The following is a 24,789-nucleotide window of genomic DNA, read 5'->3' as shown; positions in this document are numbered from 1 at the left end:
GTGCCCCAGAGTGAAGAACACGGTGTGATCATTTGCTAATAATCTTTCTGGCCATCGGCACAGGTGGTATCGCTAATCCTGCATGGCCTTGCCCAAAAATTCACCGCGGCTATCTGCCTCATGGCATTAATTCAGAACTGGATGATGGCATGCATGGTCACGCCCAATCACCAGCATTGCAATGTGATTATAGAGACTCTCAGTCACACAGATTCAGCAAGTGTCTATACAAATATATGACATAGTTGTTAACACTCATGTGTCTCCCTCTAATGGGTGCTGCAAGTCTGACAAAGCCACCACATTATTCCTCGTATGTTCCTAAAGGTGCTATAACAACTTCATAATTCATCTACAGTATTGTACACAGCCTTATTATATCTCAAGATCTCAAACAATCATGCACCGGCCTAGTTATGCAATTTGAAAAGGAAAACCCCAGGACACCAATTGTCTGTGCAGCTTTTAAAAGGCAATAAATGTGTACTTCTGCGTGCTCCTGTAGGGATTAGGGGCTTTAGTGAGGATGGAGTTGAAATGTCCTCCTTACAGTCTGCATATTTTCAAGGCACTGTATCCACGAAGGTTAGTGTGAGTTGTATGTATTTGAGTAAAGGGTGAGAATCGTGTGTGTGCGTGTATAGACGTGATGTGAGTCTGCAACTCATCTAAGCAGATGCCTGCAGTTAAAGTGATTTATCTCCAGTAAAGTACTGCGCATACTCCTTTTACATGAAACCTACAGCTCACTGTTGTTCATGAATGCTGAAAATGTCAATGACACAAGCGACTTTGAGATTAGGATACATTTCATAACATAGAAAGCCTAGTCTGGTTTCCTACCTGATCTACTTTGGTGGTGCGTTTTATTGGAGCATCATATGACTTACAAAGACGTTTTACTCTCCATTTTTTTTTACACGCGAGCCAAAGTAAGTACAGTTAGCAACAGGTAAGTTAGATGAAGAGAGAATTCAGAAAGAGGTCCATTATAATGTCATGTAATATTAGACACAGAATTTTCCTTGCACAGTCATACCATGAGAAGATGGATCATTTATAAAATAGTTCTGCTAATTAAATTAGCCAAATTGCATACACCAGTAGAAGCCTGCTTAATTCTAATTAACAGTTGCCTGACATCGCTCACCTCTGCCCGCCGCTTGCGGAGCCTTTGGTGTAAGTGTGGTAGCCCTCCGTGTACTCATGAGCATATCCATTACCCCCGGGCCCGACCATTTCGCTTCGGGCGTATGGAAATCCGCCGCCCGTGAGGTCGCTCCGAGAGCCTCTCTGATTCAGGGCTCTTTGGGACCCGTACAAGCTCATACTTGAGCACAAAGAATACCAACGGACAAGGTCCAAACAAACACAGAATTTGAAAAAAAAATGCAAACAGCAAGCTATGTCCGCAGAGAACTCATCAAAGACAGCAAAGCGAAACTGAAGCAATGCTCAAATTAAACCTACGCACGAGCGTCCCGACCTCCTCTCCATACGAGGTTTGAGGGCAGAAATAAAAACGCGGAAGGATTCCAGTTTTGTCGAAGCCAAAAGCCACACCCGTTCTCCACTTCAATCCGTCAAACATTTAATAGTTTTTTCTCCCACCCACGCCATATCTCCCGGAGGTAACCCCGGTGAGAGTGAGGGATTAAGAAGTATGGAGAGACGAGATCTGTGTTTGTACAAGTCCGATGGCAGAGAGGGGAGTTGGGTGTGTTGTAGAGACATTTTATTCACTCTGTGAGAACTGCTCATCTGTTCACAAATAACTTTGTAATCATTCTTATCTTGCTGAGGCCAGACCGTGATATGTAGAACACACAAACACACACACACAAATAGACATGCATGCACATCACACACCAAAATAACAAGAATACCAGCAGGATCAGGGCACACACAGAAACAGCCCACAAGAACTCAGCAAAGTTCCAGAAGACCACAGACACGCAGCCATTCAGACACTAGGGGAAGACATGCAAGAAAGTCTGTGCAGCTCTAAAAGACCCCAAATAACTCTCCTACTGCCTCCACACGCACACATCAGTAAATCAAGACCCACAAACCAGCATCCACAGTCTCATCTCCTACAACCCTCAACCCGTCCACAGCAGTCCTACTCCCTTAGCTCTGAACACATGAGGCTCTTTTCCACTGCAGGAACCTACTCTGGGATAGGTACTTTTGTGTGGCCCTGAAACTGCTGGGTGGCGCTTGCAGTGATGGTTGATACTAACGTCCTAACTGGCACTTTGACTAGTGCGTAACTTGCAATTACAGCAGTTACATTTCTGCACTTCTTATTCTTTTTTATTTCATTTTGTTATATTTCTTATGTAAAGTAGTATTTATTGTTACACCAGGTTCTAATGCTCGTAGCTTGACTATTCTCTCCCTTGTACATTGCTTTGGACAAAAGCGTCTGCTAAATGACTAAATGTAAATGTAAATGTAAAATGATACAACATGAGTGGAAGACAACAACAAGCACCATTTTTTTTATCTGCAAGACTAGCAGTGAATACAGCTAAATAAATTATATCTTACACAGTTAGCCTATTGAGGTCACTGATTGAACACAAGCAAAACATTATCTGAAATATGGACTTTAACACAAAGACACAAACACACACACACACACACACACACACACACACACACACACACACAAACATAAAGTATATACACATACAGCTGATATGGTTTCACCACATCAAGAATATCTCCTACTTCACTTTCAGATTATTGTGTCTGTGTGCATTCACTGTTAGTAAAAACATCACTCATTACTCATTTACTCTTCAATCCCTGAAGCCATTAGGCAGAGGTGTAAAGTAACGAATTACTTTTACTCACGTTACTGTAATTGAGTAGTTTTTTTGTGTACTTTGTAATTTTTAAGTAGTTTTTTAAATCGGTAATTTTACTTTTACTTAAGTAGATTTTGACTGAAGTATTGTACTTCGCTACATTGGAAATTACATCCGTTACTGAGTAAAAAAAAAAAAACATAGTTCAAGGCAGGAATCGCGCACCACAATGCTCACTGCAGTGGTGGATGCTGCATAGAGTGGATGATGGAGTCGATGCAAGGCACCAGTACGGTGCCGAGTCACGAGAGATAGATATGGAGGAAGATGATAGTGCGGACTACCAACAAGCTGCGGACCACCAACAAGCTGAAGCACCGAACTTTCCGCCAGTTGAAATTAAAGAAGATGAAGAAAACCCGTGGCCACATCTCAGCAAGCAGTTTGCCTTCCAACGTAAAAGAGGCAACAGCTATATGCTGTGTAAACTGTGCCTAATCCGTCAGTCAGAACTTTCTGCTTATACAAATTCATCTTCAAATCTGCGCAAGCATGTGTTGGTAAGTACAGTATTTGTCCCTTTCCATTAGTAGTTCAGACAGCGTTTTTGTCATTTAGTTAGCTTTGCTCCATTAAGCAAAATATGCGTTTCATGGCACTAGTAGGTAGTAGCCTAATTTTGGCTAGCACTTGCAACCGACCTGAGTATGCTAACGTCGACAGCGGTCATCCAATAGACTAATAATACCATTCCTGTCTTCCATTCGTTTCAGGTCATAGAATTATTATGTTCAGTCTCTCATATTGTGTTAAAAACTGCAGATCAGTCATCAGCAATGAAATACACCACATAAACTGATATTAGGCTAATCATTTGGCTGCCTCCCATGCCTTGAAACAGAACAATGTATATGCGCACACCATCGTTTTCAGACAGTTGGACAAGTCAATGTGTATGTCGTTATCTGCAATTTATCACGATGTTTAGTCAGATATTGATAACGATAAGTGGTGGCTTTGCAACGTGCACGTCTTTCATGTTCATGCTAAGGGGTCCCGGTTAGCAAGAATTGAGGATTATGAATTGTGATGCATGTAGAAATAGAAAATAATGCTATAATTCTGTATACTGTAGGTCTGTCATCTCAAGTAGCTATTTATAGCTATTTCTGTGTTATGATGCACTCTTGAATCTTGATGGCAGCTCAATACTTAATTGTCAGAAATGTTGTTTGTCATTCTACAGGTCTAGTCTATGTCAGACAACACCTTGACCGGATGTTGGAGGCTGGAGCAAGTTGGACAACATTCATCAGATGAAGATGATTTATTTTCCTCAATGAAGTCCAGAAGGTACAGGGGAGTTAGAAGGGTACCTAGCCTGTGTCTCAGTCAATATGGATCTGCTGAACGCCTTTCAGAATATCAAAAAACTGTCCCTGAAACTCAATACTGGCCTACCTGCCTCGGCCGCGTGCGAGCGACTCTTCAGCTGTGCTGGATTGCTGTTCAATGCAAAGCTAGCCCGGATGAACTCTACTCATCTTGAAAATCAGCTGCTGCTCAAACTCAACAAGAAGTTTGTAGACTAATGCTCTAAAGGTGGACACAAGTAAAGTAACCAAAGTTTAAGTGGGGCAGCGGTATTTTAACTTTTTATTTTAGCTGTCATGTTTTGACATGTCCTCCCAAAAGTTCTTAAATGTTGTGTTGACATGTTTAATGTTTGACATGTTTAATGTCATTGCACTTATATTTCTAAAGATTCTCCTTTAATAAAAAATAACTAGTTTTTGTATTGGATTTATGACCCCTTGTCCTTTTTTGCACTATATAGGAGCGGCCCCCATCAAGTTGTTGAAAGTAACTAAGTAACTTTTACTTAAAGTACATTTTAAATTAACTACTTTTTACTTTTACTTGAGTAGATTTTTAGATGGGTAATTTTACTTGTACTTAAGTAAAATTTCATCAAAGTAATTGTACTTTTACTTGAGTACAACATTTCAGTACTTTTTACACCTCTGCCATTAGGTGTGGCAGTTCTGACATTTCACATCTTGGCTCTGAGTCACATCTACAAGATCCACCCTCTCAATCTTATTTTCCCATGCCAACTCCCTTGGATTCACCTTTAGTGTCTACCTTTCAAATCCTAACACACATACACAAACACACACACACACACACATGCGTGCACGGACACACACGTAACACCCACAAATGCAACACCCACAAACGCAAAAATTAAACATAACAACGTAATAGACCGCAAATCTGCACTTTTTTAATCAAAATAATCTATAAATCATAATTTGTGGGCGCAACACACAAACACTCTCTTTCTCTTGCTCTTCCTCACACACAGACAGACACAGGAACCAGGACAGGGTTTTCAGGATAGACAAGTCTGTAGCCGTACTGGAACCATTTCCTGATCTGGCAAAACAAGACTGTGAGGGTTTGAGCAGGGGTGATTAGATTGGGGGCTAGGCCAAGTTTTCCAGGGGCTTTTTTATTTTATTTTATTTTTTGGAAGGGAGATCGTCATTGGTAGGTTTGGGTAGGTAAATCTACCTAGATATTAAAATTATATGCATGGCAAAAGAGAAAACAATTTGGTTGAGGTTTGATCCCTATATGTATGTGTTTTGTTCCCCAAGTGTGCTTTGGGAATACGGTTTCTTATGGTCATGTCAATCAAGCAAGTCTATTTAAACTTTATTGAACTGAGAGGGAGTGAGAAACTTGACAGACTTGCCAAACCATAATCACATGCTGTGTTTGTTTACCATTTTCACACCACTCTCCGCTCACTACAGACAGGTCTCATTTGTAGGTTTGTGATAGAGAAAACACTGATCTGAATAAAACTCGTTCTTGGTACCTTGGTTCGTCAAAAACTTCAGGAGTCAGGCAGAGTGTGGAGCAAAACAAGTTTATTTTGCCAGTGCAATACCAACAGCATAAACCTGAGCAAGTCGCAAGACTATACTGGCGTTACAGAGTCTTGCATTCTCTTTTACACATCTGTTGTTACTATAAATCACTTATTGCCCTCCCCATGGGATATATGTGGCTTTCTAATTTGACTATTGAGGGCCCAGAAATGCTTGGTGTCTTCACTGCCACCTAATTAATATTTAAACAGACAGCAACAAGGTCACGTGACAGCAGTCAGAGAAAGAGTGAGAAAGAGAGAAAGAGAGAGAGAAATGTTTGTAATTAATCAGTGTATTCTCAGTACACGTCGAAACCTGGCACATTCCTTACACACGATATACCTTACTCACCTGCCCATCCCACCTTGTTTGTGTTTAAATGTCAGTTACAAGCCGCATCTTTCAAAAAAGGGCATCTGACTGTGTAAAAAGGCAGGCAAATTTCAAACTATTTTCTTTTAGAAATTAAACCATCCCTGCTGGATTTTAATGACTTTTCAGGCATGCTAGGGCATGGCTCCCTATTTCTGTCTACCCCTCCCTGACACGTCAAACTTCGCCTGAAGCAGAGGTGGAGAACGCACACTGTGACAGGTCTCCTTTTTCTCTCTCTCTCTCTCTGTTTTCTCTCTTTCTTGCTAAAACCACATGCACACACACACACTACCTAGGCAAGGTTTTACTCTAATATTTTTTCACACACACACCTGGTATGTATGTGTAGACGTGTTTGTGTATTTGCATTGTTGCTTATTTGCATGCATGACAAGCTTACAAACCCCCCAAAGCATATAGGCCCAGAACACATTAGTCTTTGCTTGCTTTTTTAGTGAAAACATCAAAGCTAGCAGACGGACTACCAACACCACAGAGTCAAACAACGAAACTATCTCTACAACCACCTAGCAATCTTTTACACTCTTAAACAGTTTGTTTTTATTTTTCCTCTGGATGTTCCATTTGCTTTTATTTATGTAAAGCACATTGCATTGTGTGAATCTGTGGATGAAATGTACTATATAAATAAACTTGACTTGCCTTGCCTTTGTAGGGTGGGGCATCACAGAAGTAGGTATATCAAATACCTGTGATTTGTCACGGACAGTGATAGTGACATTATATCTCTCTTTTCTCCCTCCCTCTTTCTATTGCTCATTTCTTCTCATTTCAGCTTTTCTTTCTGACAGCAGGGGAAATATGCTTATAGATATACTCATACATTAAGGAGTTGACAAAGTAAATAATATGTGTGTACTATTACAATTACAGGACAGAGCATTGTGTCCAATTTTGGCACTACATTGTTACCTTATATTAATGAAAGAAATATGTCAAAATGTGTGTACAGAAGAGGAGGGCATGTCAAGCATCATTGTTGACCGTTCTTTTGCAGGCGTCACAACCACAGACTGACTTAACTTTCCAGAATATCACTGCCACTGGATCCAAAGATGGATGGATAGAGCAAGAGGTTGCACATACTTGTAAGATGAGCGAATTCTGACTGCATACTCACAGTGTACTGTGAAATACGAAATCAGTCATACTTTCACTTATCATTCACAACATCATTCCTTTCCCACTCTCTCTCTCTCTCTCTCTCTCTCTCTCTCTCTCACACTCTCTCTCCTTCCTCTTTCTCTAAAACTGTAAACAATCATGGGTGTAAGTGAGGTCGTGTGGGTCATCCGACCTACTCCAGAACGTCCAGAAATAGGTGTGCTTTGTTGATGGGCAGCCCTTGGTAAAAACTAACAAAAAAACACTAAGGGAGGAGCTCTCCTGTCTTTGTGAGGTCAACTCCAGTAAGATGGCTTTATCTCTGGATATATCTCTGAATTTGTGTAATGCAGTATGAATTTAGGTTAGAAAAGTATTGAATAAAGAAATGATAAAGTGCATTAAACAAATTCAATTATTATATGATTCAATTATCTTTATACAAAGATAAAAAATCTAAAACTAGAGTTTTAAATTAATGTCAGAGGCTTTGTAATCATGTGCTTGATTGTGTAATCTGAATACAACCAACAACAGTCACTGATTCAACAGTGGAAGTCTCTCTAGTGTGTGTGTGTATGTTTGTGTGTTTGTGTGTTTGTGTGTGTGTGTGTGTGTGTGTGTGTGTGTGTGTGTGTGTGTGTGTGTGTGTGTGTGTGTGTGTGTGTGTGTGTGTGTGTGTGTGTGTGTGTGTGTGTTCCTGCCCTCTACACATCTCATCTTATCTCGCTCAATGAATAGAGTATTAAACATTATGATCTTTCTTCATGCCAGTACACAGCTATCATATTTACACATGTCTACTGCGTGGTCCTCCTGCCAACCCCTACTTTAGTTTTTCTTATCCAAAACTAGAATTGGAATCTATAATCCTTACTGTGTGTGTGTGTCATATGACTCTTCCATATTCATCAGGTATATTTTACCTGGTATGTTCTACATCAGTGTAACAATTTTATGTTAAATTATCCCCTTGGCCAAAAATAATTTCCGTTTTCACATTGCACCATCTGGTGGAGACAGTGAGCACTGTTCATAAGGGGTAGACAGGTCGTTCTACTCACATATGCCTTTTTTGGCAGACCAAGACCTTATGTTGCGGTACCTATCGCTGGTGTAAAATATATATTAAAATATATATTTCCTAACTCTAGCAATATCAACACACATCGCCAGCATCGACATCAGCTCGTATAAGAGTCCATGATGTTCAGTAAATTCTATTCCATTTTAATCCGAGCACCTATGTATAATCGCTTGCATGCCCGCGTTTATCATTGACGGCACCGAGGTCATGTCCTTGGTATTTTTTCTGCAGGTTTTGGATATTTATTGAATTGTGCGTAGAGCTGACGACGACTAAGATTCGTGCATTATCGCAACGTTACGTAAGGTAGATTTTAAACATGTACTTTTACGCACGCAACCAACAATGTGGAATGCGGATACAATCTGACGCTCTGACTCTAAACGAGAGCATTTTAGCCTAGTTCGAATTCACAGAGAGTTGTATTTATCAACGAATAATCGAACAGCTAAATTCGTTTACGAATGCAACCCCGAGTTCTCACAGCTCACAAAAACTCCAATACCCACAACCTATTGTCCCAAAAGAAACGAGCCATCTGACGCCATGTTTTTGCCTGATGTATTTGTATCTTTATTCACATATACAAAAATGGGTGACAGACAGAAACAAACTAAACTACCTTTTAGAAAGGTAACAGGAGTGTACCCACAGGCAAAAGAAAGGAAGAGGGTAAAAAAGGGGGTTAGGCACAGGAAGGTCTGCTAGTAGATGCTAACCTACATTTTAGAAAATTAAGGAGGTGCTACGTTGACAATATCATTGCTTAAATGCAATGATGGATGGATTTCCTTTTTCTTAAACATGAGCTATTATCAAATAATACAAAGTTATGGATTTGTTATTTAGACTTTTATTATGTTGTTATTTATTATGTTATCTTTTTTTGTATTAACAAGGGAGGCAGGAAAGCGGGAAAAAAACAGGCACTCTATTCAGGGGGAGAGGGAGAGAACAGTGGAAGAGCCTTCCGAAGCAGGTCCCGATAAATGCGCTGCCACCCTGCAAATGTATAATTTATCCCTATCTCATGTTATCTTATGTTATACTTCCTTGTAGTCTTACCTCTTAAATTATTTCTTGCTCTGTCTCTCTCTCACGCACACATACTTGTTTGCACAGTTTATTATGTAAATAAATTCAATGTTTACAAACTTACTTGTCAAATGTCTATGTTGTGGCTGTACCGATCTCAAATTGTCCCATAAGGTGCTCCAATATGTGTACATTGAACAAATTGCAGTCGTATTTCAATACAGACGTGGCATGTATTTGACTAATTTTGCACATTCATTCTGAAAGTATAATTTGATGCCCCCTCAAATGTGTGAAACGTTGGAATGCATTTTAGTATTCGTCTTCTAAATTTGTGTCCGGGTGGGGGGCGAGGGTGCGCATTCAGACACCCTTGACCTCGGTATTTTAGCCTCGCTCGCTTGAACACATTACTGGATCTTCTTGAATCAGCACTACCTCAAGGCTCCTCCTCGGATACTGCGGAAGTCTTGTCCACTAGCAGGTTTATTTCTGGACTTGTTATCCAGTTTGCTTCAAATAATCCTGTCGCAAAGTCACCTGCTACGTCATCAGCGTGTCCCTAAAACACAGCGAAGGTATCATCACGGCCACTAAATGGCGCTTATTGTGGCATGAAAACACTGGTGAGAGGGAAAGGAAGGAGAGGAGGTAATGCATGAAGGATTTTGAAAGTGAGAATAGAGAGGATAAATACTTGATGAGACTGATGAAAAAGGCTCACTGCGGAGTGAATGAGTGAGAGCTTTGTCACAGTGAGAAATATGTCATGACAAGACATGATGTGACATGGAGCTGGAAAACATAAGGAGACTGAGGCTGGGGGAATATTAGGACATTTCTTTACAACAGTAAATACCAAAGTTGCAGTGCTAACTCCATGTCTGGATACTGGATATGCTGCATTCTGATGGAAACAAATATGATGTACTTTCACACACACACACACACACACACACACACACGGACCAGGCATTTACAAAACATTTGCATCATCTGAGTGGGTCACCTTGTCTCTGTATGTGCGTATGTGAAAGGGAACAGTGGGTCCAGTGAGTGATGTGTTCAGACTGCATGCTGTCTAGTGATGCAGTCGATGTTCATGATTATGACACTCAGGTTTCAGGTCGTGTGAGGTGATTGGGGGAAGGGGGCCACTGGGTGCATGCTTCCTTATGGAGAGGGTAGTGTGGTGGAGACTGTCAGTCTGGTTGACTATGTGCTCTGACAGCTATACAAAAGAGGCAGGCTCTGTGGTGATGTATGTTCTTATAGGTTCAACTGTAGAAGTATTTCTTATGAGTATGAATATCTACACATTTTTCACGTTCATTGTGTAAATGTTATGTAAATTGAAGTTCGTTATCAACTACAATAAAGTATAGGAGCTGGTGCGACAGCGTATGCCATTATTTTAAAAGACGCCCTATTTCTAGACACACATCTTTAGGCGATTAAAACGAATTTTAAAAAGGACAAGCAAACATTGGTAAGTGGTAAATCAGATATTTTTCAGTTGAGACCACAAGATGGCGTTCAGGATAAGGGCTGAATGGAAAAAGTACAAATGGGTTGGCCTTATGGAAGTCCAGATGATGTTCTTTAGTGTATGATGTCAAAAACAATGTGACAATCAAACTAAATTGACTTTATTTTAATATGAGAACAAGGTGATGATAAGAATATTAACGATGATTACTTTTATGAGTTCAGACACTGCTTGGTGGCAAAGACTGACGGCATAAACAAAGTCTGTATGGAGGAAAAAGACAGGAAACAGGTGCGGCTTTGCCTGACCTGTATAATCAAAGGTGATGGCCTGCTCAGTCCTTGGGGATGAGCCTTATAAAGGACACACACACACACACACACACACACACACACAGTCTTTGTTATCCCGATCAGCCCAGGGATGCCCTCGCCCAGTGCGCTTCCACCAATCCACAGGCGGAGTGGGAGGGGCTTGATTCTCTGTGAATCCTCACACGCGCACTGTAGGGCTACCGGCGAAAACAAAGCTCAGAGTAACGAAGACGGTGGGAGATTTGTGCCATCGCCAAGGGCTGCAGTGGAAAGTGATGCGGATTAGTTCACCAAATAGATCATAACGGTCGACCATCAGATGAGACATCAGTGATGACCGGCACACCGGTGCAAGGAGGGTTCTTGTTTAGGTGTAAGGTTGCTGGGCTCGTTTTGCTGAGCTCGCTGAGCAGCCGGCGCAGCTTCTTCTCTCCTGCCATGGCGTTTTAACCAGATGGAACACAAAGACAGTACACCCGCCGCTCCACGCGCACAGCACCGGGGACGACGGTGCGCGCACAAAAACGACTCCCTGGATTCCAAGCGTGAGCCATATCTCGTATCTTCACCCCACTGAATGGTCTTTTGGACGGTGTTATCTCGGCGTTCTCGGTGTGTTTGCGTCCCCGTGTCTGCCGTATCTCACTCTAAACAAAGACCATTGCGCAGACTGGATGTAGCAGCAGATCGAGGCTCCTTCAGGACAGCGCGCGATGGCCGTGGTTCGGATGGACCACCCGCCCGGGAACGGCCTGGTCGGGCCGAGCCCGGAGGCGACGCCCTCGAGGCCGCCGCCGCTCGCTCAGGTGGATGGTGTGGTGTTTCCATTCCTCGGGGGTTTCGGAAGATACCAAAAGCGGCTTGTGCTGTTGTCATGGATCCCAGCGCTTCTCGTCTCATGCAACCAGTTCTCGGATTATATGCATCTCGCTCAACCCAACATAACATGCGCTGGGAATGCGACCGCTGCTGCGGACCCCGTTGCAGTCCCCCCGTTGAACGGCAGCACGCACACACCGTTCATGACCGACAATTACGAAGAAAACGAAATGGAGTGCTCATGCTCTGACCCGCATATACAACTTGAGTTTGGCCTGAAGCAGAATGTAATTACTCAGGTGAGGATGCCGGACCTCGGGTGCTATCCATGGTCCTCTTGGCCCCGTCATATGAGAATTGCACTCAATCCAGACCAGTCGGCTTTGCTGCAGGATTACCTCAGAGTGGTGGATTTAGCCAGACTAAATCAAAGCCCAGTCTCGTACATGTGCAAACAGGAGCAAAATCTGGGGGATGGATAACAGCTTGACAGCTAAAGAACTTTTAGCAGGCCTCTGACCAGCTCATTGCCTGTGTTGAAGTGCTGAGCTGTGTTTGTTAAAGTTTCCTGTGGGAATACATATGTGTACGATGAGATTGTGTGCGTGTGTTTGTGTGTGCATGCTTGTGACCCTTTCCTCTCCCCTCTGTAAAAGTCAGTGTGTCTTGCCTACTGAGCCTGCTCGGGACAGTCTGTCCCTCTTCATAATGGCAGCTGACCTGTATATGTGTTAATCCAATCTCTGCACTGCTATCTCTCTATCCTTCTCTCTGTGTGTGTGTGTGTCGGTCCGTGTGTTTAACCTCCTCTTCTTCCTCTCCACTGGGAAGTTGGTCTGCCTGTGTGTGTGTATATTAACCTTGTATTGTTCTGCAGTGGTAGTGGTGTGTAGGCGTGTGTTCATCTAACCTTGTCTCCCTGCAGTGGTGGTTGGTCTGTGATGAGGAGTGGCAAGCACACATAGCACATCTGTCCTTTCTTTTGGGAACTGCGGTTGGTGCTCTGCTGGCTGGAGCCATTGCTGACTGGTAGGCTGTGTGTGTGTGTGTGTGTGTGTGTGTGTGTGTGTGTGTGTGTGTGTGTGTGTGTGTGTGTGTGTGTGTGTGTGTGTGTGTGTGTGTGTGTGTGTGTGTGTGTGTGTGTGTGTGTGTGTGTGTGTGTGTGTGTGTGTGTGTGTGTGTGTGTGTGTGTGTGTGTGTGCGCGCGTGCGGAAAAGAGAAATAGAGGTTCTATGTATGTGTGAGGGATTGAGGGAGAGGGGGATGCTAGGCACAGTGTTTGTGTGTGTGCGTGTGTGTGCAAGTGATGGAAGCATATTTATCAATGACTGAAAAAGGCTCTATGTCTCTCATTCTCAGGTGGGGTCGGCTGCCGGTGCTGTGTGTGAGTGTGTGTGCGACCTGTGTGTGTGGGATTGCTGTGACGTTCTCCAGCACTGTGCTGGCCTTCTGCATGCTGCGCTTCGTACAGGGATTCGGCCTGGCGGGCATCTCCCTATCTCTCTACCTCCTGAGTGAGTCTGTTTCACTTTCCTCCTCCAGCTTCTCTCTCTGTCCTTTCTCTGTCCTCTCTCTCTCCCTCGCAATGTAATGTCCTGAGTTTATCACTCCATCTCTCACTCTCCACCCCTCTCACATCCCTCTCTCTCTCTCACACACACACACACTCTCTCTCTTTCTCTGTTTCTCTCTCCAAATGTCCTTGTAGTTTGTGTGAACTGCTCCTTGATGTCCTAAGTCTTTCTCTCTCTCTCTCTCCCTCTCTACCACTGTCTTTGCTTCCTCCATCTTTGCTGGGACAATATCTCACCCTCTCTGTATCTGTGAAGCTGAGTGGAATTTTCGGAGACACCAGAACAAACAGTTTGAAAGGAACAGATAGTGAGGGGAGGGATGACAACTTCCTTGCTATCTATCCCTCTCAAGGAATTTTATCAGCAGATTGCATTTATTATTTAAACAGGTCAAAAGGTAAAGTCTCTCTGTCTTTCTTTTTCTCCCTCCCTCCTCCTCCTCTCTCTCTCTTTCTCTCTCTCTCTCTCTCGTAGGGATAGAGCTGTGTTTACCAGCCTGGCGTTTCTCCATGACGATGGTTGCCAATGTGCTGGCAGTGGGCGGGCAGTTATTACTGCCAGCTTTGGCCGTCCTGTGTGTTGATTGGCATGTCCTTCAACTTGTGCTCATCTGCCCATTGGCCCTCATGTTGTCCTATGCATGGTAAGCCCCATCCCTGTTTTGGAATTAAGAAAGCATCAGTTGCTTCTGTGAAATGTAGTTTCAAAGGCACTGTTGAAGTGTAGCTGTAAGTGTCTCTCATTTCTCCCTTTGTCTGACCACTTATGTATCTACCTGTAGGTTTTTTCCTGAGTCATTGAGGTGGCTGCTGGCGACTCAGCGTTACGAGAGGGCCAAAGGTCAAATGTACCAAGTTGCCCAGAGTAACAGCGTTGACACAGAGACGGATGAAAGTGGCATCCTCTCAGGTGAGAGAGAGTTGCTGGTCTTTTACTGTCAGGTTTGATTAGGTATCGATTTGAAGGTTATACAGACTAACATTTTACTAAATTGTGTGTGTGTGTGTCAGCACTGGAGGCAGAGTTGCACCAGACTCCACAGAGCTCCTGCATCCTGCAGATAATCCATACCAGAAACATGTGGAAGAACATCCTGGTGCTGTGTGTCAACTCGTAAGTCCCTATTTTTGGTTCTAGCTGGACATCTTGGAGTGAAAAAGCTGTTCTGGGTGTGTTTTGCACCAGAGGGTAGTTAAATACAAATTGATCAATGGCTGTTTGTATGTGACTGTAGTGTGTCCAGATACAAGAATATACCATGATTTCTCATATCATTTTTACAACATTAAGGAAGCGTAAAACCTTTGCAATGATCGCAGCATCAGTATTTAAGAATGCAAGTCATCTGAACTATATTTGATAATAGCAAGCACTATGAAAATAATTAGAAACCAGTTTGGTTAAAAATAGAAATTATTGTCAAGACTGTGAGAAATATAGAGTAAATGCACCAACAGCTCTGTCTGTCTCAGGTGTCCAGGAAGTGTTCTGCCACATTAGGTAAACTAGGTAACCACTAAGCAGGGGACCCATCTGTTACTAACCATGGCTCACTGCCCATCTACAATAAGTCAATCAGTGTCTAATTAACGTACCAGCACACTTGAGTCCTATAGTGTTGACCTACATTGTCACTAGAAAGAGGGACAATGGTGAGAAAGTAACACTGACCAGCCAGTACATTATATGCATATTATGGCAAGACACAAGAATACCAAGCTTTTTAGCTAACTCAAGCTTTACTGACCTTTGTGTTTGTGTGTGTGTCTGTCTAGGTTAGTTTGTAGGCTAACTGAAAACTATAATGCTAAGCAAATACTATTACCATAAATTAACCAGCTGTCTGTAGGACAAAAACATCATTTGTGAAGCATCCACACTTATCTTTCCTGTGTTTCCACTTGAAGTTTACTTAATAATCCAGAATAGCCCTGTTCCACACACATTACTGCGCCAAATACAAAAAAATCAGTGATATTTGTCTCACAACTTCTAATCATAGCTTTGCATTCTTTGGCAATATTTTAGATGTTTTTATATGTTTTTACATCCTGATATACTGTGAAAAGGTTACAGCAAGGAAACAAACAAACAAACCAACAATGCAAACACTGGACTATGTCCAGGTCAGCCACATTTACATCTCAAGCAGTGGACTATGCTCTGATCAATACCTGCTTTTCCCATAGGAATGTTTGGTATTGGATCATTAATCCAATGAACCAACACAAGATAGCAAAAAAAAATCATTGTCTTTGTCTGGTACAAGTAATTCCAATTTTCCCTGTATGTGTTTGTTAACTCAAGTTCCCTGTGAGCCTTGAGGCTCCATCAGTTTGTCTTTGACTTCAAAAGCCTTTAAAAGCACACAGATAGATAAACAGCTCAACTTGTTTAAGACACTCTACCTGCATAATAAAAGACCACTAAACGTGATATGTGTGTGTATGGATGCAGACGTGTATATGTGTGAGTGTGTACGTGTCTTTATACCTTTGAGTGTTTTTGAATGCTCTCAGTATTAAGTGTGTGTGGAGGGGCAGGGGCTGGACGTGCTTGAGGTTTATGTGCCTGTTCATATGGAAATTGCACTGGAGATAAGTGGCCGAGAGAGGTGTGGACTAAACTGAGAGCTGGTAACTCCAGGCTAGGAATTAGGCGTACTGATTGCTGTGACGTGTGTCATTGCCACTTCAGATAGAGCAGGTGATATGCAGAGTGGATGAGTGAGATGCCACTTCAGAAACAGAACAAGTGACCTGACACAATGTGTCTGTGTCTGGCTGTAAACTCATCCCTACCATTTCATCCCTAGTGGCAGCGCTGCGCTAGTTTCTATTGCTATGACTGCTGCTAGCCGCTAGTTTGAATGGATATGAGGAATGATACTAGTGGGCAATGGGAACAATCAAAATGGATTCTGTGTGGTTGTTTGGGTTATTGTGTTTATATAAGAAGGCATTTCTACTTGTGTGTATGTCATCCAAACCCCAAAATGATGTGGTGTCTGTGTGTGTGTGTGTGTGTGTGTGTGTGTGTGTGTGTGTGTGTGTGTGTGTGTGTGTGTGTGTGTGTGTGTGTGTGTGTGTGTGTGTGTGTCTGTGTGTAACCCTGGTTTTCTGTGCTCCAGGCTGTCCAGCAGTGGTATGGGTCAGTGTTTTGTGCGTGCAGTCAGCGGGGTCTCCTTCTCTCCCAAGCACTATCTGGTGTTGGTGGGCATTGCCATGGGGGGCTGCATAGTGCTGGTCACTGTGGTCCTTGTGATGGGCAGAAGGGGGGCACAGCTGTCCTTCATGATCGTCACAGCCCTGGCCTCCCTTCTGCAGCTGGGGCTGCTTAACCGTGAGTACACACACACACACACACACACACACACACATATATATATATATATGAGAGACATAAAATATCGCAAGTTTCCTTATATATGTGACAGAAACAGGCTTCCATAATCTATCATCTTAGTGCTTAATCTGTTTGCATTATGGTACTAAAAGCAGGCTATTCTCTTTTGCTGTTTTGTAGTGATCGGGAAGTACAGTCTCCGACATGACACAGGTAATAAACACATACACACACGTACCCGCATTTGCATGCTATTATTTCTATTCCTTTCGTCTTCTTGATCTTCTCTTCTGTGTGTGTTCGTGTGTGTGTGCTAGCACTGAGGGACACTTTGAATAGGCGTTTGTCTGTGGCACTCTCCGTGATTGGAATGCTCACGTCCCACGCTGTTAGCCACCTCAGCATGTTCATCTGTGCTGAGATCACTCCCACTGTCATCAGGTAAGTACACACACACACACACACACACACACACACACACACACACACACACACACACACACACACACGTCCCCATCTCTCACTACCCTGACACACAGTGCTCTATTCCCCTGTACTAATTATCTCTATGGTAGTCAGGGCTCTATTCCTCTGTCCTGATTATCTCTATGGTAGTCAGTGCTCTATTCCTGTGTCCTTAAAGAGCTTTATGCAACATTCTGTTAGCCTGAAGTTTTTCATTATTGTCAGTTAATGTCTATGATTAATGATATGTCCTATGAGATCTGACACACCCGCTTTGCAGATTTTATAGGTCATAGCTGTTGGCACCCTCTCCTCAATGACTTTGAGTATCATAATTAATTAATTTGAGCGCATTGGTTTTGTTTCATGTTTAGGTGAAGTAAGTTCTTATTGATGCATTGTTAGTATAATGTCTTTTCTGTAACGCAACTGCTTGGCACTGCTTCCTAGTATGGTTCAGTTTTATGGTGAGTTCTGTGACCTGTGACCTGTAGGTCCAGCAGGAAGTGCTCCACTAGTCCGCTGAACTCTACAGCAAAGTGCAAGTGTAGGTTGTGCTTCTCTTCTGCCATCACATGCAGTGTAAGAGAGAGACACAACACATACAATGGCAACAGTGACAACACTGGTGATGATTAATCTGACCTGAAGGATTAGCCATGTGAGTGTGCTTGTATCAGCTGAAGGTTGGCTTATCCCCATGTATGTCATGTAGAGGTGAGAATATTTTGAGGCATTTTAAGTTCATGTAAAGGTTAAGATGATTTTATATATTGTATTTTACAGGCAATACAAATAAGACAATATACATTCTTTGTAAAACAAAGAGTCAGGGAAACCATAGATCAGTAGTGTCCTGGAGATACGGAGGGGCTGAGGAACATTCCAGTCCATTGAACTATTGCCTGTGTTGTCTATAACAATGACTCCCATTTGCTTCTGAAGGAAGCCTTTGTGCCCTACAGTTGTGCAGAGGACAACCATTTGGCCTGTCTGATTAATAAGGGTCACGTTGTTTTTATTAAAGCATACTACTTGCCTCTTATTTATTTTATATTCTGTCTTTAGTGATTATCACCCTCCCCCTTTGAACTCATTTAGGTTAAGTTGATACTTAGTGATCCATTTGCAGTATAGTTGTTTTGCTGTCGGCACCTTGGGTGAAACCTTTGCGTACTATAGAACATGACACAGAAACCCATCCAGACTCATGCTCATCTTTCATACTTATATCTGCATAGGGGTGGCGCTGTGGGGCTGCTCATGGCGAATGCGGCGGTGGGCATGTGCGTGACAGCACTGGTGGATCTGCAGAAGATGCGGGGTTTCTTCCTCCTGAGAATCATCCTCACATGCTCCTGCCTCCTGTCAATCATCTGCATCCCGCTGCTCCCGGAAACCACAGGCCAACCACTGCCCGAGTCTATGGCTGAGGGGGAGGGGCTTCTACGCCGGCCCCTCCCTTCAGGCGAGCAGCACCACCTCCTCACAAGGTCAGAGGTCGCTGAATATTCCCGTGTGGCGGACACACCTATGCATCGCCAGGGAAATGACACAGTCAATGGAATAAGGACATCATAAGTCCATAACAGATGTAAAATGGACTTCCCTAAGCAAACGTTATTGGCTCTAAGAGTGGACTTCTCTATTTAGTCTCATAAAGACACTCAATCATGTGCATACATACACACACACACACACACAGACATAAACATATATGTGTCTGTCTGTTGGGTGAAGAAAGTGCCACGTAAAAACACAGGTTTTTAGCTCGCGGTTCGCATTTACAATTATCACTGCAGTTCTTCAGACTGAAGTTCAGTTTGAACATATGGGCAATACTTCATATTTAATTTGGGATGGAAGGTCAACGTTTACTGCCGTCCTCCACAAGTTCAGCAATTCCTTTTAAACAAACACACACTTGTCAAAAGTTTGTAACTAATGCAGAATTACTCAGGATGGTATAATGAGCATGGTGTGTGAATGAGCAATAGAACCTTGGTTCAAATCAGAACAGTTTGACAGAACCAGGGCTGTGCTCAATGTGAGTCCTTTACGTGAGACCTGAAGGAGACATTCCATGTTTTAGTTTGGAAGGGATTCAGTCTCCTCACAATATCTTAAGACATTTTGTGAGTGTTTTATAATAACAGTGACTAGGCAGTCACGTGGACACTTCAAGTGATTATGCCGTCGCTATCTATATATATGTTTGTAAAGTTTTTGCACTAATTTCTTAAACACAATCATGTGGTACGGGTGAGAGGAGAGCAAGAGTGTACGTATGTGTGTCAGCGGCCATTGACGGTGTGAAATGTAACCTGAGGCCTCACTGCAGTGTACCAACACTGGATCACAACTATCTGTGTGTCTGAGAGGTTTGGTTCGTCTTGGAAGGTGGCAATGAAAGACTGGTACACAGCCTGAGGCTACCACATTGCATTGTTGTGGAAACATGATTTTTAAGAACATTCTTCAGAACCACTTTTCATTAAAGATTTTTTTCTAGATTGTGTGTTGATTTGTCTCTAAAGATAGGAAAATGTGTGTGTGAATAGTCAGTTGTCATAGTCCCTGAGCTAGGCATTAATACTGTATTAATACTGTCTAGCCAGAGTAATCTGGGAGATAACCTAAGCCTGAAGTGGAATCTCAATGAGATAGATGCACTTTCATGATCACAACCACACCCACACTTTTTGTTTCCACTGATTTATTATTTTGTATCTGTATAAAACACTAGGAGGTGAGAGGGAGAAGAGTAGAGACAAGGACATATTTAAAACTTTTCAGGGTGAAGCTCAAGCTCTTTTTTGATTCTTTCCTCCACCAGAAGGGACAGTTGGGAATGGCACCCAGGCAGGTTGAAGCTAACGAACACCTGCTTCTTTGTGCGCTTTGCTGCGGAGAGAAATACAAATCATTCAGGGGCCAGTGGAAATCTGTTTGTTATTCCAACATAACATTTCTGACAAGATGAAAGATGCCAAATAAAGCCTGTCACACATACTCAAATCCTTGCACCTGTAAAACATATTAGCCAAGAAAATGAGAAATAGGCCCCTGCTGGCTTGTTCACCAAGGCAGACTGGTACACACACTTACTCAGTCTTTGTGCGAGTGTGGTGGGTGAAGGGTCTGAAGGATCGCCGATCACTAGAGTGGACAGTGGCGTGGTGTCCTGTTGACAGAGATTCTGGCATTACACATAACACAACACACTTTTATGTCCTCTCTCACGCTAGCATGAAAACAAATTGACTGACTTTGAAGCATCTCACGCCAAAAAATACATCAGTTTTAGTCAATCCCATTGATTCTCACGCCATGTCAGCCTTGAAAGTTGGCAACTCTGTAGGCTTCTCATCCCAACTGCCACTCACAAAGTATTTAAACCAATACCTTAAAAAATATATCACTAGTTACAGTAAGAATGGTCTAAAAATGTTATTGGTCAAACAATATTTTGTTAGTTATTACATTCCTCCCTTCAAACTCCCACATCACTGTCGACGTTACCCTGACTAGAGCAGTAGGATGCTCCAAATTGCTTTACCAATGTAAATTAAGGTTTTGATTTAATTGGCTTACTGGACCGACTTCACACCTACAAGATGTAATTTTGTTTCTGTATAGATCACCCTTATCAGTATAATGGTTGTTAATTGAACCGAGAACTCACGAAACAAGCTCAATAGCAACTATGACAATGGTACTTTCACTTTAGTCTATGAAGTGAAATGGCATTTTCTGACAGTTAAGCATCACCGCGGTTTGGAAGGTTACTCACAAATCTGCTAAACATGGACACTGCGAGGTTGGAGAGGACAGGAGCAGTGCCAATCCAGAGGAAGAAGCCGCCGTCCAGTTTCATCACATGGAAGTGCACGACCTGCTCCATAAGCTTCTCGCTGAAGTTGTGCACCGAGATGCCGCCTTCAGTCAAGCCTGAGGCACACTCACTGTGTTCGGCGTTACTCATATTAGCATTATGCATACAGCTAACAGAATAGAAGAAATTAATTTCAGGATTTGGTTTAGATATCATGTAATGTAACTACATCACATATTTTGTGTCACGGCATCTCAAACCAGCACCGCTTACACTCTTCCTCTGCTTACTTCCTGATTATCGGCAATATCTACAGGGAGAGGGCGCCATCATCTGGCCAGGAGGCCAAAAAAAGGTCTTGCCTTATTTGTACATATGGGTTTTATTTTATCATAATAAAACACCAATTCACACAGCACTAACAATTGAATGTTACATCAATTGAACAATATTGAAATACATGAATTTAGTGTTCATGTCACACCACGATAGCTAGACCCCTGTGCGTCAGTACTATAGCTGCTTAGCAGTGATGCAACTGCTTGGCACCACTCCTCAGTGGCTTTAAGCCTTTTGGTGAGGATCAGTTCTGTGACCTGTGTCCTCACTCCAGCAGGAAGTCCTCCACCAGTCTGTTGAACTCAGCAGCAAAGCGCAAGTGCAGGTTGTGCTTCCCGTCTGCCATCACATGCAGTCTATGAGCAAAGGCAACACAAATGGTCAGCAACATCAGACACAACACTGATGATGACTAATCTGACTTGAAGGATTATTCTTCAGAAGTAGCATTATTGTATCATCTGAAGGTGGGCTTATCCCTGTGTATGTCATATAGAGGTTAAATACATCTTATGACGTTTGAGCATGTTAAAGTTAAGGAGGGTATACTGTAATTCATTGGCTACTTCAAAGCAAAAGCTATGACTCCTGGATCCCTTCTGTGTTTAGGAGAGGGTGTGGGGTGTGGCAGAGTCCCCCATAAAATCTGTGCAACTGGGCATCTGTGCAACTGGGTACATCAAGGGTGTATGTCAAAAATGCAGAAAGCTTCAACCTTACAATAGGCTTAATATGCACCCAGGCCAGGCTGTAAGATAGGCTGTTATTTGGCATCAGGTTCTGTGGCTCACCGGGCATTGGGAATGTGTTGCAACAGGACTTGGGGGTGGACGGAGGGCACCATGGGGTCCTTCTGGCCATGGACCACTAACGTGGGACAGCTGATCTGAGGTAACAATTCCAGACAGATACTACCTAGAGAGACAGAGACAGATACATAGAGAGAGAGGGATTGACATAACATATGACATACATATAGAAAGAGTGATCAACAAAAATGTAGACAGAGACAGAGAGAGAGACAGAGAGAGAGATCGAGAGAGCGGGAGAGAGACCGACATATCCAGGAGGGAGGGAAGGAGAAAGCATATACTATGGGATTGAACAGAATGGATTTGCACTCAAAAGCTTCAAGTCTAGCCATTAATCAGCCCTCCTTCTACAGCTCTATAACACTCCACAAGCCAGAGTGCTGTAAGCTAGCACACTCACCCTGAGGATTGTGGGTAAACTGGCTGATGCCATCCACCCAAGCACTCCAAGTGTTTCTGAAGTATTCTGCTCCATACATCACCTCCATTGGGCTCCGCATCCGCTCACTCCAGCGTGATACATCCCGCACCGCTACTCACACACATGTACACACACATGTACACACACACACACACAAACATCAGCACACATAAAACAAAATAAATGGGGGAATGTATGGATGTTGCTATTCTCTCCCACATTCTCTGTCACTTCCTCACTACCCCTCACTCCTCCTTCTCTCACAGTTGTAGATGGCGATGTCCTCTTGGGAGACATAGGCATTGGACCCCCAGACCACTAGCTTCCTGACGTTAGCAGGGCTTAGAGCAGCTGCAATCAGCGCTGTGATGCCTCCATCACTCCAGCCCAACAGAGAAAAACGACTGAAGCCCAAGACCTATAAGAGAAAGAGACAAAGGAGAGGTGTAAGGGTAAGAAATGGGTGTGGGTAAGGTTTGAGGGAAAAGAGTAAGACCAAATAAGACCCAGTGATTAGCTAAATCCTAGAGAAACGGGAGATTGGGAGACAGCAGACAGGAAAGAGGAAACATCAGCTCTTTGTCTAACCTGCATCAGCTGGAGGCCATCTTGAGCATCTCTGTGGAAGAAGTCGGACGGGAAGTCTCTGATTGGGGGTCGTGAACTGCCGTAACCTCTTGGGTCAAAGGCCACCACTGTGAAACGTTTCTTGTCCAAACCCTTCAGCTGTGGCCCAAAATCGGTCACTCCGCTTCCTGTCAAAATAGGGCATCACAACTAACATTCAAGTAACCAGCAATGACTTCTGCTAGCAATGTTACTACTCATACTTGCAGCTGAACCCAAATAGCACAGTCACATTATGTCTACTTGTGGACACCTTGGTATGAAACTGAGGAGAACTGAACTCAAACCTGGACTCATATGGTTGACAGATAACACTACCTTTCCTATGTAACATGTGAAAACATGTTATGTGGGAACAGGGTAAATGGGCTTTGAGGTTGGAACTGGAACTCAAGAGGATGTTAGATTTGGTTTGTGGACTGATGACACTCACCCAAAGCTCCAGGCATGAGTAACAGGGCATGGTCCCCAGCGCCAGTCTGCTGGTAGCACAGCTCCACTCCATTCACAGACTTCTTACCAGCTTGCACTGCAGTGCTGTGGATGGATGTACAAATACACAAAAGCATTCCTGAAAGAGAATTTGTCTGACTTAAAGTATACAGTAACTGTCTCTTTCCCAAGAATTATGACCTGTAGATGCTGCCTTCATTGTATTACAAAAACCAACAGAGATGATACATATGTGTGGGCATACACCAATGTTTAAGCTTGACTTTCAACTTTTTCTAGTTAGCCTACCTAATGCATGGTAATCTTATCGGCTACTATCGCTTGGTAAGAGCGGTGAATTCATTAACTACTGCGTCCCTGTGCGTTCAACAGCACTACCGCAACTGAATGTTGGCTACAGATAAGAGACATTTCTTAAGACGTGTTTTCGATCTGTCTGCACACTGACACATTTAGGGCAAGTCACTCGTCATTCTGCAACAACTCGGTCAGAGAATGAGACTGTGTTCGTTGAAATGAAAGCTCTTATTTTTAAGATGCCAATGCACAACGACCTTAAGAGGATGACAGAGAAGCAGACAGAGAGAGGTGGAGCGACAAACCCCTTGCATTGGAAAGACCCTTTACCAGTAGTGCACGCGTTTACAACTTCTCTGTGCAGCATTTTGAAGCGTGCGCAGTCCCCGTGTCCAGAAAAACACCACCATAACTGTAATCGGAGAATTCGTGAGCTCCTTTTTAAAAACGTAGATTCAATCCTTCTGGATCATAAATAGTTAATTTGACAGAGTTGAAAAAATGAAGTAACTGGCTGCAACTCTTCCTGCGTGAAAGCCAAATTCCAACAAATTGGATTTCGCCAGTAGCGAAAGTGCGGAAGTTAATTGCGCACTACAAACTACTGGGTTGCCCTGCT

At 43.0% G+C, this 24,789-nt stretch overlaps 4 protein-coding genes across 8 annotated transcripts in view; 1 reads left to right on the top strand and 3 right to left on the bottom strand.

Moving 5' to 3' along the window:
• The window catches only part of LOC105910683 (desmoplakin-like), a 19,578-nt gene extending 17,814 nt beyond the window's left edge, over window positions 1–1,764 (bottom strand). Inside the window, exon 1 of the mRNA XM_031575286.2 lies at window positions 1,151–1,764. Coding sequence (XP_031431146.1) covers window positions 1,151–1,329 — 179 coding nt within the window. The 5' untranslated portion in view covers window positions 1,330–1,764. The remainder of the gene's footprint in view (window positions 1–1,150) is intronic.
• Window positions 1,765–11,276: 9,512 nt separating this feature from the next.
• On the top strand, window positions 11,277–19,897 carry LOC105910682 (solute carrier family 22 member 23). 2 transcript variants are annotated; one of them, XM_031575282.2, is made up of 10 exons: window positions 11,277–12,301; window positions 12,928–13,031; window positions 13,362–13,516; window positions 14,051–14,219; window positions 14,358–14,485; window positions 14,587–14,689; window positions 16,707–16,918; window positions 17,102–17,134; window positions 17,239–17,362; window positions 18,628–19,897. In XM_031575282.2, exons 1-10 carry the CDS (start codon window positions 11,897–11,899, stop codon window positions 18,965–18,967), a joined length of 1,773 nt encoding a protein of 590 aa, XP_031431142.1. In that variant the 5' UTR covers window positions 11,277–11,896; the 3' UTR covers window positions 18,968–19,897. The 2 variants fall into 2 exon arrangements, with proteins under 2 accessions (XP_031431142.1, XP_012694865.2); XM_012839411.3 differs by lacking the exon at window positions 11,277–12,301 and adding an exon at window positions 12,813–12,844.
• A 188-nt stretch (window positions 19,898–20,085) lies between these two features.
• psmg4 (proteasome (prosome, macropain) assembly chaperone 4) lies at window positions 20,086–21,520 on the bottom strand. The gene is made up of 3 exons (XM_012839493.3): window positions 21,180–21,520; window positions 20,495–20,570; window positions 20,086–20,290 (listed from the first exon to the last, which is right to left on the bottom strand). The coding sequence occupies exons 1-3, from the start codon at window positions 21,435–21,437 to the stop codon at window positions 20,169–20,171; spliced, it is 456 nt and encodes a 151-aa protein (XP_012694947.2). The 5' UTR covers window positions 21,438–21,520; the 3' UTR covers window positions 20,086–20,168.
• Window positions 21,521–21,587: 67 nt separating this feature from the next.
• Window positions 21,588–24,789, bottom strand: bphl (biphenyl hydrolase like). 4 transcript variants are annotated; one of them, XM_031575284.2, is made up of 7 exons: window positions 24,476–24,787; window positions 23,854–23,957; window positions 23,382–23,548; window positions 23,058–23,211; window positions 22,773–22,904; window positions 22,352–22,475; window positions 21,588–21,916 (listed from the first exon to the last, which is right to left on the bottom strand). In XM_031575284.2, the coding sequence occupies exons 1-7, from the start codon at window positions 24,535–24,537 to the stop codon at window positions 21,826–21,828; spliced, it is 834 nt and encodes a 277-aa protein (XP_031431144.1). In that variant the 5' UTR covers window positions 24,538–24,787; the 3' UTR covers window positions 21,588–21,825. The 4 variants fall into 4 exon arrangements, with proteins under 4 accessions (XP_031431144.1, XP_012694934.1, XP_031431145.1 ...); XM_012839480.3 differs by having other exon boundaries at window positions 24,501–24,784; XM_031575285.2 differs by lacking the exon at window positions 24,476–24,787 and adding an exon at window positions 24,162–24,455.

Source organism: Clupea harengus, chromosome 10, assembly GCF_900700415.2.
Source record: "Clupea harengus chromosome 10, Ch_v2.0.2, whole genome shotgun sequence".
Lineage (NCBI taxonomy): Eukaryota > Metazoa > Chordata > Actinopteri > Clupeiformes > Clupeidae > Clupea > Clupea harengus.
This window is presented reverse-complemented; position numbering and strand designations above follow the sequence as displayed.

Bases quoted from the DNA above. Each gene is read 5' to 3' on its own strand.
- bphl (XM_031575283.2), bottom strand. From the start codon at position 24,580: ATGGTGGTGTTTTTCTGGACACGGGGACTGCGCACGCTTCAAAATGCT. The intron at 23,549-23,853 runs GTGAGTGTCATC...CTATTTTGACAG, and splicing joins ACTCATGCCTGGAGCTTTGG to GAAGCGGAGTGACCGATTTT. The intron at 22,905-23,057 runs GTGAGAGAAGGA...GTGTGTGAGTAG, and splicing joins GGACATCGCCATCTACAACT to CGGTGCGGGATGTATCACGC.
- LOC105910682 (XM_031575282.2), top strand. From the start codon at position 11,897: ATGGCCGTGGTTCGGATGGACCACCCGCCCGGGAACGGCCTGGTCGGG. The intron at 14,220-14,357 runs GTAAGCCCCATC...ATCTACCTGTAG, and splicing joins CTCATGTTGTCCTATGCATG to GTTTTTTCCTGAGTCATTGA. The intron at 17,135-17,238 runs GTAATAAACACA...TGTGTGTGCTAG, and splicing joins CAGTCTCCGACATGACACAG to CACTGAGGGACACTTTGAAT.
- psmg4 (XM_012839493.3), bottom strand. From the start codon at position 21,437: ATGATATCTAAACCAAATCCTGAAATTAATTTCTTCTATTCTGTTAGC. The intron at 20,571-21,179 runs GTGAGTAACCTT...CTCTGTCAACAG, and splicing joins TGTCCATGTTTAGCAGATTT to GACACCACGCCACTGTCCAC. The intron at 20,291-20,494 runs GTAAGTGTGTGT...TTCTCTCCGCAG, and splicing joins CACACTCGCACAAAGACTGA to CAAAGCGCACAAAGAAGCAG.